Source organism: Gossypium raimondii, chromosome 6 (genome assembly GCF_025698545.1).
Source record: "Gossypium raimondii isolate GPD5lz chromosome 6, ASM2569854v1, whole genome shotgun sequence".
Taxonomy (NCBI): domain Eukaryota; kingdom Viridiplantae; phylum Streptophyta; class Magnoliopsida; order Malvales; family Malvaceae; genus Gossypium; species Gossypium raimondii.
Window position 1 is genome coordinate 24,355,192 of NC_068570.1, and position 20,523 is coordinate 24,375,714.

The following is a 20,523-nucleotide window of genomic DNA, read 5'->3' on the forward strand; positions in this document are numbered from 1 at the left end:
TTCCCCGAGTCGGGTCACCGCGCGGATCTATGCCTGTAAACGACACCGTTTTGAAGCCATGGCCTTGGCTCCAAACGATGCCGTTTCCTCCACGGTTTAAAACACAAAACCCTAAGCCATCAAATATGCTCCCAATCAAAAAGAAAACCTAAGGGAAAAAAAAGAAAAAAAATAAACTCTCTGCGCCGTTCTGTGCACTGAAGGCGCTTGAGTGATCTCCGATCCAAGCCTGGTCTCCGATGACGACGGAGAAGGCTCGAATCTCGTCACAAGGTACTTTCTACCCTTTTTTATTACTGTTTCTTCCCTTAATAAACGACCAGTAGATGCAAAATAGAAAAAGAAACGAAGGGAAAAGAGAAAAAAAACGACTTGCGAATAATAAAAAAACCCAGAAATCACCTTCTTTGTATTTTGATTTTTGTATTCTGAATGCGTATATGTTACAGCATACTCTTGGTATTTTTTATAGTCTCTATTTACAGAAAAAATGAAAAATAAAAATAAAAATCCAAACAAATCGCCCCCGCTCTGTTATCTTTGCTTTTTTCTCTGCCATTTTTGTGTGCCGTTGCTATCTGTTTTACTGCTCATTAGTTTGTCTCTTGCAGGTACGGTGTGCAGAGGTGCGGACGTGGCACGTACGGAGGCGAAGGCGCGCGCGTACGAGGGCTCGTCACGTGCGGAGAGAGAGCGAAGGGACGTCACTGCTGCGGCGCTGGGAACCCTTGCTGCTAGGGTTTCCATGTGTCGTTTTGTGTTTTGGGCTAATTTGGGTCATTGGGTATTTAGGCTAATGGGCCGAATTGGGATGGTAATTTGGGCCATTGTAATTGGGTTGTTTTTGGACTTGGGTTTGATGTAATTTGGGTTATTGGGCTCGGTGGGTCTGAGTCTGTAAATGGACATTTATTTAATTGAATTTGGGTTTAATTTTAATATTTGTAAAACTAGGTTGTTAATAGTGGATATTTTAATTTAATGTATTTATTTTTTTCTTTTTGGTACTTATTGGGCCGGGAAAAATGGGTTATTACATCAGTTACAAAAGGAATTGGAGTGTGTTCTTCATCATGAAGAGTTGCTTTGGAAACAAAAAGCTAGGTGCGACTAGATGCAGTTTGGAGATTGAAACACTAAGTTTTTCCATTCTCGCATGATTCAAAAAAAGAATTGTAATAAAATTTCTGCCTTGAAGAATGATGAAGGCGATTGGATTTTTGAGGATGAGCGGCTCCGGACTAAGGTTGTTAGATTCTTCCAGAATCTGTATAGTGAAGTCCCGATTTGTATAAAACCTTTACCCCCTAGCTCTTTTCCTAAGATCAACTGTGATGATAAGATTTTCTTGAGGAGAGTTGTTTCAAATGAAGAGATTAAGGTGGCTATGTTTGACATGGCTCTGTTGAAAGCTCCAAGGAGCGATGGTTTTCACGCTCTTTTCTTTCAGAGTCAATGAGAGTTGATCGTGGAGCTATTTGCGATTGGGTCAGGAAAATTTTTGATGAAGAAGTAATTAATAGGGAGCTTAATAATACCTTGCTTGTTCTTATCCCTAAGGTTCAAGCTCCTGAGGACTTCACACAGTTCATTCCAATAAGTTTGTGTTCTATCCTCTACAAGTTGGTCATGAAGATTATTACGAACAGGTTCAATGTGGTTTTTCCAAGACTCATAGGACAATAGCAAGTTGGATTCATTGTTGGAAAGAACATTACAGACAATATTGTTGCGGCCTAATAAATTGTCCATTTAATGAGAAGCAAGCACAGAAAGTGGATGGTTATTAAGATCAATTTGGAAAAATCCTATGAATGAGTGAGCTAGGATTTTATTGACGCCTCTCTCCACGCAGCAAAAATTTTCGATTTCTTGAGGAAATTCATTATGTCTGTTATCACGAGTTATACTATACAGATCCTTTGGAATAGGGTTCCTACTCAGAAGTTCAGCCCAGCTAGAGGAATCAGACAGGGATGTCCCGTTTCCCCTTATCTTCTTGTTTTTTTGTATAGATTGGTTGGGTCAAAGCATTAGTTCTTCTATAAGTTCAGGCAGTTGGTCCCCCATTCGTTTATCTAGGTATGGTCATTCTCTTTCTCACTTATTTTTTGCTAACGATCTGATTATCTTTGGAAAAGCTTATGCTAGATAAGTTTGGTTAATTAAGGAATTGTTGGATAACTTTTATGGTTATTTTGGACATTGGGTGAACGCTCAAAAGACAAACATTTTCTTTTCCAAATGAGTGGATAAAAATTTGGTGGGGCATGTTTGTGATGCTCTTGGTTTTCGTAAAATTAATAAATTGGGTTCGTATTTGGGGCTTCCCCTCTTTCATGATAGGGTTACCATCAGTTCTTTGAAATTTATGATGGAAAAAGTCAAGTCGAGGTTACAAAGGTGGAATACAAGGCAGTTGTCCCTTTCTGGCAGAGTTACTTTAGCTCAATCGATTCTTCTTATAATTCCTAGCTATTTTATGCAATCATTGAGAATCCCGCAAGGAATTTGTGATGAAATTGATAGCATTATTAGATAGTTTATGTGGGGTTGGTCTAGAGGATGTAAAAAAAGGCCATTGTTAATTAGAATTAGATTTGTCAGCCTAAGGTTTGTGGTAGGCTTGAGCTTCATCAACTGAAATATCAGAATACCTTTTTTTTTATTGAAGTTAGGCTTTAGTATTCTGACGAAACCTGAGGATTTATGGGTACGGGTTTTGCGTGCAAAGTATGGTGTTAAGGATGGACTACCTCTTAGTATAAATCACAACAATTGCTCTTTTCTCTAGAGAGATCTTTCGAAGATATGGCCTCTGCTTAGAGAAATCATTTTCTGGTTTGTAAGAGATGGTAATAATGTTAAATGTTGGAAGGATAGTTGAATTCCGCAGGTTGGTCCCTTGGTTAATTTTATCCCAGCTAATGCTAACATTGCGACGGATTGTTGTTTTAAAGAGATGATTACTGAAGAAGGATCTTGGAATCTCATTTTATTTTGGGTGTGGTTACCAGAAGAAGTAATTGGAAGGATTACTAGCATCCCTCATCCGCATCCTTTAGTGGGTCCTGACAGAATTGCTTGGATGGGAACATCATCAGGATGCTTCTCTATTAAAAGTGCTTATCGTAAGGTTAATGAGAGATCACTGAATCCTACGGATGTGTCTTAAAAATTACCTTGGAAGCTTGAGGGACCTCAAAGGGTTCAGGTTTTTCTCTGGTTGGTCCTTAAACAGAGGTTGCTTACTCAGGCAAAAAGGCTAAGAAATGGTGTGAGTAGTGATGCAATATGCTCAATCTGTGGTCAAGGAATCGAATATGTGCTTCACGCTATAAGGGATTGCGATGCTGCGAAGAAGGTATGGTATTGAATCATTCCCCCTAATAAACTAACTGCTTTCTTTTCAGGTAATTTGTAGGAGTGGTTTGAGTCTAATTTGGAAAGTCGCCTTAATATCGATTGGGGGAATGTTGATTGGCCATGCTTCTTTGGCCTTGTTGCTTGGCGAATTTGGAAGAACTGAAATATACACATTATTCAAGGAGTGCCATGGAGTATAGAGGAGATTGTCAAAGGTTCTTACAGTTGGGCTAGACAATACAGTTCTATTCGCAATGGAAGGGGTTCCGTAAGACACGCGTCAAATGAGCTGTTAAAGTCAACACTGGTTCTGCCTCAGTAGGTGGAGTTTTGCGAGACCAAAATGGCGATTGGATCCTTGGTTTTAATCGTAGAGTAGGGATATGTTCGGTTTTTGAACCTGAATTGTGGACTATTCTCGATGGTGTGACATTGGCACAAGGAAGATTTCATGATAGAATCTTGATACAGACTGATAATATGGAAGTTATTGAGGTTATTAATGAGTCTTTTTTGAAGGGGTCAAACTCAGCCTTAATTAGGCGCATTAATCAACTCTTACGGAATGAGGCAAACTGGTCCATAGATTATGATCCTAGAGAGGATAACATGGAAGTTGATCAAATTACTAAGTTGGCTTTTGATAAAGAAGAAGGATTACAGTTATATGTAGTTTCTCCTCTAGTTTCCTTCTATTTTTTTTTTGTAATTTTTCTTTTTCACTAGAAAAAATTTAAATAAAGAATAAAGTTTGATAAATGCCAAAAGGCAGCATAACATGAATGAAATAGGTAGAGATGAAATTAGTTTAACTTATGAAAATAACAAAACATAGTAAAATCAAGGACCTCAAAAATAAAAAATTAATTTAAAAAATATAGTTGATTTTAGAAAGAATTGAATTTTATTGTTTAACTTACATTTAAACCTTATGAATAATTAGATGAAATAAGATTTTAAATATGTGAATAATTTTATTAAATGATTTATTCATTATGCTATTGTTAAATGTGAACTAAACCATGTGAAATTATTTTGAAATAGTCTTAGTTCTTTGTGGCAACGTAATGTGATATTATAGACTCGAATTCGACGATTGAGTCAGATGTGGAATGTAAAAAAAATAAATTAGAGTATTAGTTACTAAAGAAGCATAACTTTGTGGAAATAGGAGAATGAAATCTGAAGTAGTAGATGGGTTTGTAATATTAGGAAAAGATAGTTTGTAATATTGAATTACCATTTCCATTTAGCTGCATAATTTATGATCTGACACTAATAACTTAATTGATTTTTGCATAAATTATAAAATTACTTTGGAATAAAAGAAAAAGGTATATTATAAGTGGAAACGTAATAAGCGACCAAATTTACGTTATAAATTATTTTTGAAATATTGAATTTACACTTGGCATTATAGTTCAAAGCCAAATGTCAAGCTAAGCTATTTTCCTTATTTTTTGTTGTAGATATACACATTAAATCCGCTTCTAAAACAATTTTTTCACTTATTTATTTGTTCTACTTTGTACTGGTTTAGTTCTACATTGTAACTGCTAAGACATGTATTGATGCTTGCATTTGTACTTATGAATGTACTCTAATACTAAATCTTTCAGGAAAAAAATACCACCTCATGACGCAATTTAAATTTAATATTCAAATATTTGATCTAAAAATTAAAATTTGATTAAGTCAGTTAATAGTATTATCAGTTGTAAATAAAATTTAAATCCTACGAATAAAGAGGCTAAATCATCCATTAAACAAAAAGTAAAGGATTTAAATTTAAAAAGTGTGAAGAGTTCAGGGACTGAAAGAAGAGTTAGACCAAAAAGAAACAATGAGGTCAGCAACCTCTGATTTTTTAGTATAACAGTTTTTTATTTTCTCTCTCTAAAACGCACTTTTTCCTTTGTAAGTCTCGTTTCTCTTTTTCCTTTCCCCCTTTAAAAACCGCCTTTTAAGCGCTTTGCTTTCTCTCTCTTTTTATGGATGGGATCATCTCCTTTCCTTCTCCTTCATGAAGGTAAACCTTTTCCCTCTCCCTTTCCCATCAGCTTCATTTATTTATTATTATTTTCATTTTTATTATGTTTGGAATTTGGTTTAAATTGGATCTGCAAATTTTGGTTTCTTTGCAGGTTTAGATTTGAAGACTGTTTTTGATTTCCATTAGCATGCGAATTAGGCCTTTTCGTTATAATCCATCGCCTGAAATATCTGTTATCGAATACGCTTCTACTTTGTGTTGTTTCCTGATTTTGATTCTAGTGATAACAACTGGAAATTTTGAATGCTTGAGCTGTAATATGGGATATTTGAATTCGGTTTTGCAATCTTCAAGTCAGGTTCATGCTGAATATGGACCGGTCAGCGGCGGAGGCCTTAGGTTTCTGCCTTTTCTTCCCCCTTTTTTCATCATCCTTTGCTTAGATCTTGAATTTCTTCGATTGCTTCTTTTTTTTGTGTTTGCTTTGCAAGTTACTCCTTATTCAATTCCTTATGGTTCAATCCAATACACGTGTTTTGCCCTTCACGCCTCTGTCCGATTTTTACTCATCTATTCGAATTTTATTGTTATTTATTTTTTGTATGAATTTTCATTGAAAATGGAAACATCACCTTTAATATTTAGAATTTGTGATATATTCGGTATTTACTTTCCTTTTGGACAAAGATCCCTGCTTATTGGATAGCTTGCTTTAAGATAAACCTTGGGGTTCATCTCTATTAGATAGGGCCTGTGATTGGTAATCATTATCATTAGCAAAAGTAGACAAAAAGAAATAGAGGGAATGGAAACAAATGGATGTATGCTAGAAATGCACGCTTAACCTCCATAAATTTGGAAAGTTCGTACATACTCTCTAACTTGGATTAGCTTGTCATGTGAAATTATTGTGGATCATTACCTTTTAATGGTTTTTCACTGCATCATGTGGGAGAAATCTACAACTGAACCTCTGATTTGTCGTTTATGCGTGCAATGTGATGAATTTTCAATTGTCGTTATTGGGAATGAATTAATTTCTAGTTTTTTCCATTCTTTATAGGTAGGAGTAACACAGTTTGTCGTGTTGCTGATATTATGCCGGAAAGAACAAATTATTATTTTGGTTTCTGTTTTGCAGGATCTGTTTTTCTTAATACCGACAAGGCAGTTTTTGGACCTTTCTGGCTTTGACCTAAATTTATTGCATCTTGTGCATTGAAAATTTACTGCATGGTTTTGTCACGTGATTTAAGTTGTTTATTTGTAATGATAGGACAATTGGATTTTGCTTAATTTTTATCTAGAAGGAATTAAGTAAATAAATAGCATGCCTGAAGAAATATCACTTGTAATTATGATCAAGCATAAAAAACAATTAGATTGGAAGTCCTGAAATATGTTCTGCTTAAATATGACGATAACAAGATGTCTATGGTTATTGAGTTTACAACTTTTGCTGAAAAATGCAATGATTTGTACAATGTCTAAATCAAATGTCTCTTGTTTTCTGGCAACAGCCAGAATGGAAAGTTTAGCTACGGCTATGCAAGCTCTCCTGGAAAGAGGTCTTCAATGGAAGATTTTTATGAAACAAGGATTGACGGTGTTGATGGAGAGATAGTTGGTCTTTTTGGAGTTTTTGATGGTATATTTCTCTATTACTTTCTCTATATCTCTCCCTCACTTTTGCACACATGCATGTACACATAACTTCCTAATGGTTTATACATACTTCAGATGACCTACATATAGGTAAATACTTTTTGTAACATTTATGGTGATCATTATTTTTGTTAAAGCGTGTATCATTCTTTTTGTTTTCCTCTGCTGTTGCCTTTCTTCATTTAATAATTTCTTTTCTGTTCTAAAATCAAGCTTTTTGTTCCTTCATTTTGCTCTAATCCCTCTGGTTAGAGCAAGATACACTGTTATTTGCTGGACAATACAAGTGTAGTCTCAAGTCTCAACGTAGAGAAAGTATCTGAAAGGATTTCAGGCAGATTCTGATATTAGTTATCTGCTCCAATGCAGTAGCAGTATTGGAAGCCATTTCTCATGGGCTGTTATTGGCTCAGGACAGTACTGTGGTAAACTGTAAATTCTATGCTGTGGCAGTTCATTATATTCTGCCGTAGAATAGTTTCTTTTACCATGCATAATTAAGATCATAACTGCATCATCATAAAAGGAATCTGTTGCTGGCTAGTCATGCTTAGTTAAAAGTTGTTTACTTGATCTTTACAAGCATGGCTGTTTCAGGTCATGGAGGTGCACGGGCAGCTGAATATGTGAAGCAAAACCTTTTCAGTAATTTGATCAGGCATCCAAAGTTCATATCTGATACCAAATCTGCTATAGGTTATTCACGCTATGACTGTATCTGATAGTTGTGCCTCTTCTTGTGGGCTGGCCTAACTTGTCTTTTTAAATTGTTTGCAATGCCAGCCGATGCATACAACCATACAGATTCTGAATTTTTAAAATCAGAAAATAACCAGAATAGGGATGCTGGATCAACTGCTTCTACTGCTATACTTGTTGGTGATCGTTTGCTAGTTGCAAATGTTGGAGATTCCCGAGCTGTTATCTGCAGAGGAGGCAATGGTATGATTATTGTTTTTAAATTATATTCATCTGATGTCTGACACTATGAAGTTGCCATTAGCTTTTGCTGTAACATAAATGCTCTATATGTTCTGTTTTACTTTGACAAGTTAATGTTTTGCATTCTTATGTAATTGCTCCTTCACCCGTTAGAAGTGTTGGTGTGAATTTGTCAGGTTTTTTAAAAATCTTGTTGAAGGATCATTTTATTGCTGGCTGATCTATAATATTCCTCTTGCAGCTTTTGCTGTGTCCCGTGACCACAAGCCAGATCAAAGTGATGAGCGACAACGGATTGAGGATGCTGGAGGATTTGTCATGTGGGCTGGTGCGGATTTACATCTAGCTGTTTCTCTTTCCCTCTCTTATCATCCTCTATTTTCTTTATAAGCTTTTCAACGTGTTAAATTTCTTCCTTTCGTTGTGGTGGAAATTATCTCTGTAGGAACTTGGAGAGTGGGAGGTGTCCTTGCTGTTTCTCGTGCATTTGGTGACAGGCTCTTGAAGCAGTATGTTGTTGCTGATCCGGAAATTCAGGTCTGTTTGGAAGATTGGGTTGTCCTAATTAAGATAGAAGAAACCTGTAATGAACAAGACCCAGCATAAAAATTTTGCAAGTAGCCTTTCTTGTTAGACTTCTGCCCTATCGCTTATAAACTTTATAGGATCCCTACTTAAGAGACGATAATATGAGCCTATGAGTATTAAAATTTCATTGCAATTAGTACAATTGATTTTGGAGCACTCTACAACTCTTTTATTTCTTTTGAGCTTGCAGGAGGAAAAAATTGACAGCTCACTTGAGTTCCTTATTCTTGCAAGTGATGGACTGTGGGATGTTGTTTCAAACGAGGTATGGGAATCATCTCATCTTACAGGCACCCCAGAATCTTGGTAGTGGTTTGAGTAAAATCGTCAGCTTTTTGGTTCTGAAAATGGGTGGTAGCATAGTACTCTCCTAACCTATTTAATTGAAGTGAGTCATCATAACTGCCGTTTATCTTTTGCAGGAGGCTGTGGCAATGGTAAAGCCAATACAGGATCCTGAGCAGGCAGCCAAGTGGCTTATGCAGGAGGCATGCCAGAGAGGCAGTGCAGATAATATCACTTGTGTTGTCGTCCGTTTCTTGGCTAATCAAGGTGGTTCCTCACATACTGTTCCTGCATAATCCATCCATTCTCAGCATGGTTTTAGGTTTTGGTTCTTCTAGCCAATGAAACAAAGTAAGTCAAAATAAACTTCCATAGTAATAGCTAATCATAGAAAATGAAACTATAAACAGCACATTATTGTGCGAAACATAGAAGCAATGAACAAATGTGTCAGCCTGCTGATCTGTATTTTTACATCTTTAAGCCTCTAGAAAAGATATGCATCTAAGTTAGCTTCTCCACGATTCCGGTCATGCACATAGAACGGGTATGCACGTGTGAATTTGTGTAAAGAAATGTTGAGACTTAAGTCCTCCTGTATGTTGTAAATTGTAGACATGTCTTCTCTTGTAGTTAGTTCACTTTCAAATAATTCGATGTCTGTGATGTCCTCTTTCAGAAAAATAGTAGTTATGCCCGTTTTATAGGATGCAAATGCAAAGCTTCGCTGTTAACACTTACTTGTTAATGCAGCTTTGAAGTTTGAATGCATTATGATGAGAGTAATATAATATCTGTTTGATTATAATAATTAAAGGGAAATCGTTTATATGTGGATGTGAAATTTTTCTCTCATTTTGGTATTTAATATTTTTAATCCGTGATCCATTTTGATATATTATCGAGAGATTTTTTTTATTCTTTTGGGGAAATGTAGCTTATTGACTGCTCAACAAGTTGGGTAGTATCTTCGGTTGGAGTTTTGCTCTTGATTCTCTCGAAAACCCAAATACTCGAAGAGGCGGCAGGGTCATAGAGTAAGAGTGTCTCATCAGGTGATTGAAAAAATTGAAGAGTTTGTTATCGGTGGTCTTTTATTGAGGGATCTTTAACCCCTTGAAAGTCTTGATTTTGTCAAAAACCTGAGTTGCTAAAGAGGCATTGAGTTTATAGAATGGGAACATCACCAAAAGAAGAACTTTAAAAATTCACAATTGATGTAATCCATACCTTAAATGAAGCATTAGTGCATGTATCTACCAATTTGAGTTGGCTTTGGGCGGACATCTTTTTTTCCTTAAGATCGGATATTGTAGGAAGTAGGGGTGAGCATTCGATCGAATCGAATCGAAAATTTTCGAGTTAATCGAGTTTTCGAATCTCATTTTATCATCCTAACTTTATTTGAAGTTTTCTCGAATCGAGTTGAGTGAGATGGAATTCGAATCGAATCGAATCGAATATATTTGTTCGAGTTAAATTTTAAAAAATAATTTTGGGTTCTTGTAACCATTGTCACCCATCGTAATAAAATTTGTCCACCTTAATTAAATTTTTTATTAATTTTCATCACCTCATAATTTATTTATTAATTTTTTATATACTGGTTAACTTATTTGTTTGCTTAGTTGTTTCAATTATCTTCGGATTCTTGTCACTATGTATTTTGGAATTAAAATATATTAAATATAAAAATATGATTTTTAATAAAATTTATTTTAAAAATAAAATTTGAAATTGATACTAATATAAAATTTTAACACGAATATTTTATGGCATAATTAAGAATTCAATTTTAATATAAATATTCAATATGACTAAACAATTCAATAATATAAATAATATAAAATGTGAAATTTAATTTAATAATATAAAAGTATATATAAATAAAATTATTACTATTTATGTTTAGTGATTTTTTGGATAATTTTGATTTTTATTTGAGAGTAAAGGTGAGAAGTAAAAGTTTAGAGGAAAATAAAAGTTTTGGGGAATAAAAGTTTGAGGAAAGTAAATAGGAGAGTAAAATTTTGGAGGAAAATATTAAAAAAAAATTGGAGGGGGGGTTTGGGGTAGATGGGAGGTGGGAGGTGGGATGGGAAGAGAATAAAAGTTTTAGGGAAAAGTGGGAGGAGTAAAATTTTGGGGAAAATAAAAAGTTTTGAGGGTTTTGAGAGTAAAATTTTGAAAAAAAATGAATGGAAGAGTAAAATTTTGGTGAGAAATGGATTTTGGGTAGATTGGGGGGTTGGGAGGGGAGGGGAGTAAAAGTTTTGGGGGAAAAGTGGGAAGGAGTAAACGTTTTGAGGGAAAAGTAAAAAAGTTTGGGAGTTTAGGGTAAAACTGTAAAATATTATAGTTTGATATTCGAATTATTCGAATTATTCGAATTCGAAAACTCAACTCGATTTGAACTCGAAATTCGAAAAAAAAAATTCGAGTTGATTCGAATAACTCGATTAACTCGAATAACTCGATTCGTTTAACTCGAAATTCGAATTTTTTTTCGATTTTTTCGAGTCGAATCGAATTTTGTTCACCCCTAGTAGGAAGGCTGTCATGCTGGTCAAAAGTCAAAACATCTAGGCAATAGTTCTTATTATTAATCATAAAAGTGAATATAAATATAATACAATTTAATTTATGATAAGTTATCAAAATAGTTATTTTTATTTACCTTAGGTTATAGATATCATTTATATTTGAAATGGTACGCTTTAGTTACTTACATTACATGTTACATTTTAAGTATTGAGTCTTTAATTGTCATTAATGATGTAGTAGTAAATTGATGTGGTACATTAAATACCATTTCAAACAAAAAAATTAGGTCAAGTTATACAGATGGTTGTTATTTTTTTCTTTTATGTTCTTTTAAGACTTAAGGTGCAAAAAGCGCTTATACTTTTTTCAAAAAAGCCATCAAGTTCTTGTTTGTTTTTTTTTTACATTTATTTGGGTACTTGAACTTTCAAAATGCATCAAAAAAGCCCTCGAACTTTTTAGAAAATGTAATTAAACTTTTTTTTTTGCATTTAATTGGGTACTTCAATTTTTGAAATGCATCAAAAAAGTCTTCAAATTTTTTTGAGAAAAGCAATTAAGCCTTTACTTTTGTTAAAAGTTAGAAAAAGAATTATAAAATTAAAATTAATAAAAGTTATAAATATTATTAAATCTGAACGAAGAAATTCAAATATTATAAAATTTATAAAAATTAAAAAAGATACAAAATCGTAAAATTTATAAAATATATAGAAATATAAAAAATTATAGAATTTTATAAAATTGAAAATTATATATAATGTAAAGGAATATAGATTTCAGAGAAGAAATTTACAAAATTTATCTTATCAAAAAAATTTTATAATTTTTTATAACTTTTAATGATTTTTATTTTATCATTTTTCGTCACATGTTTCGTTGTGTTACGATATGTGATGAATTTAATTAGAAAAAACTAGGGTCATTAATCTTTTATGATTTTTATATAAAATTTTTTAGTTTTTACGATTTTATAAAAACTAATTTGTAATAAATTTTAATTTTTATATTTTTATTAGAATTTAATATTTTTTCTAAAATCTTTTATTTTTATAATTTTTCTAATTTTTAATAAAAGCAGGAGCTTAGTTGTTTTTTTGAAATTTTTTGAGAGTCTTTTTGATGCATTTTGAAAGTTTAAGTGTCCAATTGAGTCAAAAAAAAGCGGGGGTTTAATTGCTTTTTTTGAAGAAGTTTAAGGGTCTTTTTGATCTATTTTAAAAGTTCAAGTGCTCAATTAAATGCAAAAAAAAAAATGAGAGGCTTAATTGTTTTTTTTAAAGTTTGAGAGCTTTTGACACCATTAAGCTTTCTTTTAACTTTCTTTTTTTTTTCATTCTCTTCTGTTTCTTTTTTTGTTTTCTTCTCTTTTCCATCTTTTAAAGTAATTTTTTTTTATGTTATTCATTTGTTAAAACTTTTTTATTTTTATGAAAAAAGAAAAGGTGAAAGCTGAAATCAAAATTAACCTTGTTTTGTATATTCTTACCTCTACAATTACAAACCTTCATCGTCCATCATCAGTTTAACGAACCAATTTTGATCTCTCAATGACCTAGTCCACAAGCTCGCCTCACTCGTAGACCCTGCCAGTAGTGGCTTTGGCAGTCTACCCTTAACAAAGTTTCCTAAGCCCGTTACCTTATCCTCCTAACCAACCTCCACTGAACATCTTATCTATTTTACCTACAACATTCTCGTTTTTTTGAAACTACGCTGTTTCATGGATTCTTTAAACGAGTTTTACTTTTTCAATGACTAAACTTACCCTCAACTTTACCCGAACCAGTTTGGTTCCATGCTCCCTTTCTCTCTTTGGTTCATCCATGCTCTGTTTTCAATCAAGCTTGCTTGAGAATATCTAAGAAGGTTTATATCAATTTTATTCGTCAGAAAATAAAAGAAAATGAAATAAATGATCTAAACGATTTTGTAAAATTTTGAAAACGAAAAAAATTTGTTTTGAATATAAAAAATTCAATTTATGTTTAGATTTGATTAATGATATGATTTTTATATTGATTAGTTAAATCTAATTTTAGTTTCAAGATTATGTTATATTCAAATCGAGATTTGATTAAAATGATTGATATTTGGTTTTGAGTAAAATTCAATTTAGGAATCATGTGAAAAAATAAAGACTTAGTTTATTAGGTGGGTAAAGATTATGTTTTGCCGTGAAGAATATGAGAAGAAGGAAAAATAAAGAGGAAGAAGAAAAGAAAATGAATAAATAAAAGAACAAAAATAAATTGTTCAAAAAATGAAAGTATTGGGATTGATTTTAACAAATGAAAAATAGAAAAATTACGTTAAAAATTGAAAAGGGAGGAAAATAAAAGAGAAGGAGAAGAGAAAATAAAGAAAGGAAAAATTCAAAGAACGTAAATGAAAAAAATTAAATTGCTAAAAATGAAAAAAAATATAGGAATCAATTTTATAATTTAATCTAAGATTTCTGTTTGAAATTATGATTTAATATGTCATTTCAATTTATCGTTGCATTATTAACGGTAATTAACTGTCTGTTTGATAGGGGAAATGATTTTCCGGAAATGGTTTTCCCCATTTTCCTGTGTTTGATTGGAGGAAAATGATTTCCTTTTGGAAAATCAATTCCAAAACACGGGAAAATCAACCCTATATTTCCGGAAAATGTCTTACCCCTTAGAAATCGGTAAGACATTTTCCACAGCTCATCTTCTTACCATTGAAACCATTTCCATAGCTCCTCATCATCTCTGCCTCATCTCCTCTGCTATTGTTGCTAATTTTGCTGTATCCACAACATTATTGTTTTGTTTTACTGCCGACAGTCTTCCCTAACCCTATCTCCCCTCCTCCATTTTTTTTCCCAAATCCAAAATCAAGGCATCAAGCTACCTCTGTCCTCCATCGATCCACCTCCGGTCTACCTCCGGTCCTCCACCCAGTTCCAGTTCCAGAAAATCAAGGGTTTGTTTATTCCCGAATCGCCAACAAATTCGTATTTAAGGTAAACTCTTTGTTTACTCGTTGATGTTCATAATTTGTCTGTTTAGCATCACTTGTCTGTTTAGCTGGTTTAGCTTCTTTGCTAAATGTTTGATTTATCAATGATTTATTTGATTCATTATTGCATTTGATTATGGTAACTTATTTTAGATTTCTGGGTTTGATTTCACGTCTTTGATGATGCTTCGGTTCTATTCGGCTTTGTTTAATTCATTTTGAGTTTGTTATTAAAAAGAAAAAGAAATGATTGCTTTTCTTGGCATTATTATTGATTTTGGGTAGGATTTTCTTTTTATCTTTTGGGTTTGCATGGATGTGATTCAGATTGGATCGAATAAGGCCAGAAGATTAGTATTTTGGGTCTAACTGATTGTTCGTGTTCTGAATTTCATTTTGGAGGTTCGGTTTTTCTTTTTGGGTTTATTGTTTTGGATAATCAATAAAAAAGGAGCAACAATGGGATTGCTAAAGGTTCGGTTAGGTAATTAGTGTTTCATGTAGGAGTGAGTTTCATTGTTAGAATTGATTGGATCATACTATGTGGAGAGCAGTAGAAATTGTTTTATAATAGATTCTATAAAGCTCCTAATCTGATAAGAGCCAACACTCCTATTTCGATGAGGACTACCATCTGAGCGAACTATATTAGAAACTTTAAAATTCTAGCAAATGAGTACTCAGAAAATATTCTGCAACTTCAACTTAAAAGACATGTGAAATGGTGATTTAAAGGGGAAAAAATAACTAAAAATGACTACTCAAATCCCACTCTCTGAAGTGATAAAATTCTTTATAATAATGCCTACTTAAGCACCCAACCTAGCATGCTTCTGAAGGATGGTAGAGGTTGCTGCCAGTGTTTGAGAGACCTAGTTGTCACATTTTTCTGTTGATCCCAATGGCTCTGTTTATCGGTCAAATAATGCTGTTATTTATGCCACCTCAAACCAACTACAAAATCCAAGACAGAAACCATTATTTATGCCAACCCAGAAGAACAATATGACATGTTAGCAAGATCCATAAACAGAATTCCCATTGGGGGTGATGCCTTTAAATATGGAATGATAGGGGGTGTATAAACCAATTCTTATCCTGAATTTTCTCCGCCAAAAATGAAATGAAATTATTCAACTCCCAGAATCTGTACTTCAGAGAACAAAATGTCCTTACTAATGCATCTTACAGTCTAGAAGAGAAAAGTACCTTACAGAAAATTTATGTGAGATTATTTAGGAGTTTTAGGTGACTCAAAATCACTAGATTCCCTCACAAAGCATCTTCAAAGCTGTGATGTTCAAATAATTGATGTTCAAAATCACTATATTCTGTACAGTAGGAGGGTAGCAATGTTTGAACATATGATCTCTTCCAATACTCTTCGGAAGCTGATCCACAAAGTTTGAAGATTTTATGCATCTGCTCAACCTACAAAAGATAAATGTTGAGATCACCACACTCCAGAAATGTTCAACTGTAGGACTAAGTGTACTGCACTTGGATAGTTCTATCGGTAAATTCTGAACATTTAGACAATTCTAGTGTAGACAATACATTCATTGTATGTTCATAATTATGTCATGCCAGTGAAAAGTACGACGAAGTAACAGTTCATCGATAATGCATGCTCCAAGAATTTTCAACTAAAAGTAAACCACATCACCGTGTGGGTACGCACTACACCAACAAAGAATGCCTCCCTCTCCCTGCAGACTACATTAAAAGCAAACACCGACACAAAACAAACACAAACTCATACCTCTCTCCGAAGAGCAAATAATTTGACACCTACAAGAGAAATGAGGTGACAAGTAAATTCACATAGCCTAATCCTAAATAAGATCATAGTTTTGGTCTAAGCAATTCTATACCTAGATCATAGAACAAAGGCCACTATGCTGCAGAATTTGAAGCAAAATAGTCAATTTGTTTGTATGGTATGACTCAAATACTTTCGACCATAAATAAAACCAAATAGAACAAGAAATTTAATCCAAAGAAAAAACAATAATGTAGAACAATCCATCCTCTTCAAATTGCGAACTACTAGTTGGAGGAAAAGTATCTTAATTACTCACACCACTAGCATTGGATGCCAAATAGAATGTAGCTCAAACTCAACTCTAGTAAAAATATATCATTTGCATCTTTATAAGAAGCAATTAAAAATATAGCATTGCCTGCCATCAAGCAACAGAAGGTTCTTGTACTCCAACAAACATTTCACTATCAAAATAATTTCTGAAGTAAAAAAGAAATGTTTTACACAAATATTATTTAAAATATTCAAAGCTATTTTATTTGGCCTACAAATAGGCAACAATTCGTTAGATATTGATATTTTAAGAAATCATTAACAATTTGCAAAGTGGTCATAATTAATTAAATAGTTAGTGAATTCTAATAAAATGGTGATTAATTAAATAGTTAGTGAATTCTAATCTAATGTAAAAATAAGTAATCTTATTTTATTTTTTGTTCATTATATGCTTATCAAATATATATAGTGATCTTATGAAAATCTTGCATCTTTTGTAGTAGTAATCATATATTTGTGTGGCATTATTTTGTGTAGATGGATCGTAATCAACATCAAATGGCAATTCTTGAGTCGTGGCTTCAGCTTTTAGCTTTTGGGGCTCTTTGGATTAAAAATTACAAACTAGGAAGGAAATTGCTTCTAGCCCTCGTGTGAATCGAGATTATGAAAGAAAACTATATTAATAGTATTTTATATAGTGGTGACCAGATTGCATTGATATGATAAGGATGAGACCGATCACCTTTTTTAATTTATGTGATATTCTTAGTACGAATAATTTGTTAGAATCGTCTAAATCATCGATATTAGGGAGCAAGTAGTTATATTTTTACATATAATTGGTCATAATGTAAGGTTTCGAGTGATTGGATCTAGATATTATAGATCAATTCGACATAGTTCACCATTACTTTAGGGTTGTATTGAGAGTTATTTTGAAATTATATAGACTAGTTATTAGATTACCTGATGAGTCAACTCCTAGTGAAATTAAAAACAATCCAAGGTTTTATCCTTATTTTAAAGATTGTATTGGAGCATTAGATGGAACTCATATTTGTGCATCTGTTCCACCTAGCTTGCAAGGAAGATTTCGTAGCCGTAAAGGGGGGACAACACAAAATGTATTGGCTGCCATTACATTTGATTTGAAATTTTCCTATGTTCTAGCTGGTTGGGAAGGTAGTGCACATGATTCTCGTATTTTATGTGATGCACTTTCACGCCCAAGAGGATTAAGAATTCCGGAAGGTAATATTTATCAGAAATAGTTCCAGTAAGCTCATAGTTTATTAGTATTAATTATGTATTGTAAAATTGTAGGTAAATATTATCTTGCTGATGCTGGATATGGCATCCGAACTGGATGTATTACCCCATACCGTGGTGTTCGATATCATTTAAAAGAGTTTAGTGCTGAAGGGCCTGAAAATGCAAAGGAACTCTTTAATCTTCGCCACTCATCATTACGGATCACTGTTGAACGTGTTTTTGGGATTTTAAAGAAACGGTTTCGTGTATTAGATGCTGAACCATTTTGGAATTTTCAAACTCAAGTAGATATAGTTTTGGCTTGTTGTATCATTCATAATCATATAATAGGAGTTGATCCTAGTGATTTACTTAATCAAGGATTATACGAGGAGTCTGAGTTTGATTCGACAATACAAACTCTCACGGAGCGAGAAGAAAGACGAGAAGCAAGAGAATGGTCTGCTAAGAGAGATGAGATTGCACAAACTATGTGGACTGATTATATGGCTAGAAATATTACGTAGATTTAGGCTTAGGGTTATTGTTTCTATGTTATGTATGTTTTAGACTGATGTTTTTTTTTTGTAAATGTTGGTTGGATAATGAGATTGTTGGATTTTGATATATGTCTTGAATTTTTTAGATATTGATTATGTTTTAACATTGTTGGATATTGAATTGATTATTATGTTTTAAGCTTGTTGGATATTGAAATTATTGACAATGACAATTATTTTATGTAGAATGGGTAAGGGCAACAAAGAAGGGACCTCCAAGCAATTCAGGTGGACAAAACCGATGGAACATGTTTTCCTTGAAATTCTAGCAGAGGCTCGAAAAGGAAATAAGCCTTCTAATACTTTCAAATCGGTTTCTATTAATCGAGTTGTTGACGCCATTTCTTCTAGATTCCAAGTCCAATGCGATACGAAGCACATGGAAAATCATTTGAGGACAGTAAAAAATCAGTGGCAGATTATATGCAAAATTCGAGGTGAAAGTGGTTTTGGATGAGATGATAACATGAAAATGATCACATGTGATAGAGCGACATACGATGCAACAATGATGGTAATATATGAATATATATGTTAAGTATATTTCAATTGTTTTTTACTTGTTATTCTAATTGTGTATAATATCCAACAGGCACACAAGAAGTATGAACCATTTTTGAATAAAAGCATTGATCATTATGATGAAATGGCTGTAGTTGTTGGCAAAGATATGGCAACAGGGAGTTTTGCCAGAACATTTGCTGACATAGATTTGGATGATGGTAATGAAGATTCAATGCCTGTAGACTACGACAATGAAGAGGTTGAAGAGGTAAGAACAAATGTATCTTCATCTGGCACATCCAAACGTAAAAGAAAAAGTGGTCAAGAAGGTCTCGTTGATGAACAAATTAAATTTGTGGGTGAGCAACTTGGCGAAATTGCTAATGCTTTGAAACAATTTACTGCCGACAATACATCACAGCTTTACGAAAAAGTGATGTCGATGGAGGAAGAAGGATTTGATGATGACTTCTTGTGTTCTGTGTGTGATTATCTAGGGAGTCATGAATCAGAGGCCAAAATGTTTTTAGTTAAAAGTAAGAAGCATAGAAAATTTGGCTTCAAAAATTTTCTCGAGGTTGAAGATATTGATACTTTTATGTGGTGTAATATTATGCACTTGGACAATGTTGTTACTATGTGGTGTACTACTAATTATGTATTTGGATAATATTATTTCTAGTACTCATTATGGTTTCAAGCAATTTATAATTATTCAATATTCTTACTAGTACTCACTCATTGTGGATAATATTTTTCAATTTATAACGATCAATATTGTAGCTTATTATTGAGTATTATTATAAATAATCATTGCAATATATGTAAAAACAATTTAAAATATAAAATTTATTAATATATATTAATATATGTAAAAACAACTTTTCCGGAAAATATTTTGAAATCATCAAACAATGAGAAAATATTTTACATGATTCAATCAAACACCGTAAAATATTTTTAGTAAGTCATTTTACAGAAAAGTAAAACATTTTCCAGAAATCATTTTACGGAAAACATTTTACAGCCAATCAAACAGACCCTAACATTCAGTGATTAAAATATTATAACATGATAATATAAATTAGTAAAATATAAATTATTCTCAAACAAATAGAAATGAATATATTTTAATAGTTTGCGCTTAAATTTAAGAAGAAATGGTGGCGTCGAGTCGCGGCGCAGTTCTGACAGCCAGCTGTTTAAGGTTTGCCTTTTCATTAACAAATCTTAATAATAGGCAGCATGCGTCTCATATCTGCTTGGTGCCCAAGAAATGGAGAAATTGGTGACTTCAATGTCCTTTGCTTTATTCTTCCATTTTGTAATTAAATTTATATCATAATTTCTTTTTGTACTAGCAAACCTCTGAACGTCTAATTAGGGTGTTGTACCTTTTTTAGCTTTTGTTACCACTCTCATCTCTCAATCAATTAAGTTTAGGAGTTTTATAAATTTTTAAATAATTTTAACTTGGGTGAATATTATTTTAAGTTGGAATCATTCCAATTAGAGATTTAAATTTTTCAAATTTATTCTATTCTAAGATTGAGATGTTTCACAATTGTTCCAAGCTGTTTAAATCAGTTTTAATTTGAGTTAAAGCTATTTTTGAGCTGCAAATAAGTTTAAATTGAGGAATGGGTGAAATTTTGGGGGTCGGGTAACTCTAATTCCACGCCCTTTTCTGCCGGTAAAATCCTCCATGAAGGGATCGAGTTTGCATTATTGTTGTGATGGCACATGAAAAAAAAGTAAAACAGGGCTGGTTAGGCCAACTGCAAAACAAC

The 20,523-nt window shown here is 33.0% G+C and overlaps 1 protein-coding gene across 1 annotated transcript; it reads left to right on the top strand.

Annotated features, from left to right (window-relative positions):
* The first annotated feature begins 5,264 nt into the window (after positions 1–5,264).
* On the top strand, positions 5,265–9,610 carry LOC105773249 (probable protein phosphatase 2C 59). Its single transcript, XM_012594973.2, has 9 exons — positions 5,265–5,395; positions 5,511–5,758; positions 6,880–7,007; positions 7,622–7,720; positions 7,808–7,966; positions 8,208–8,294; positions 8,412–8,503; positions 8,745–8,819; positions 8,977–9,610. The coding sequence occupies exons 2-9, from the start codon at positions 5,547–5,549 to the stop codon at positions 9,133–9,135; spliced, it is 1,011 nt and encodes a 336-aa protein (XP_012450427.1). The 5' UTR covers positions 5,265–5,395; positions 5,511–5,546; the 3' UTR covers positions 9,136–9,610.
* Positions 9,611–20,523: the final 10,913 nt, after the last annotated feature.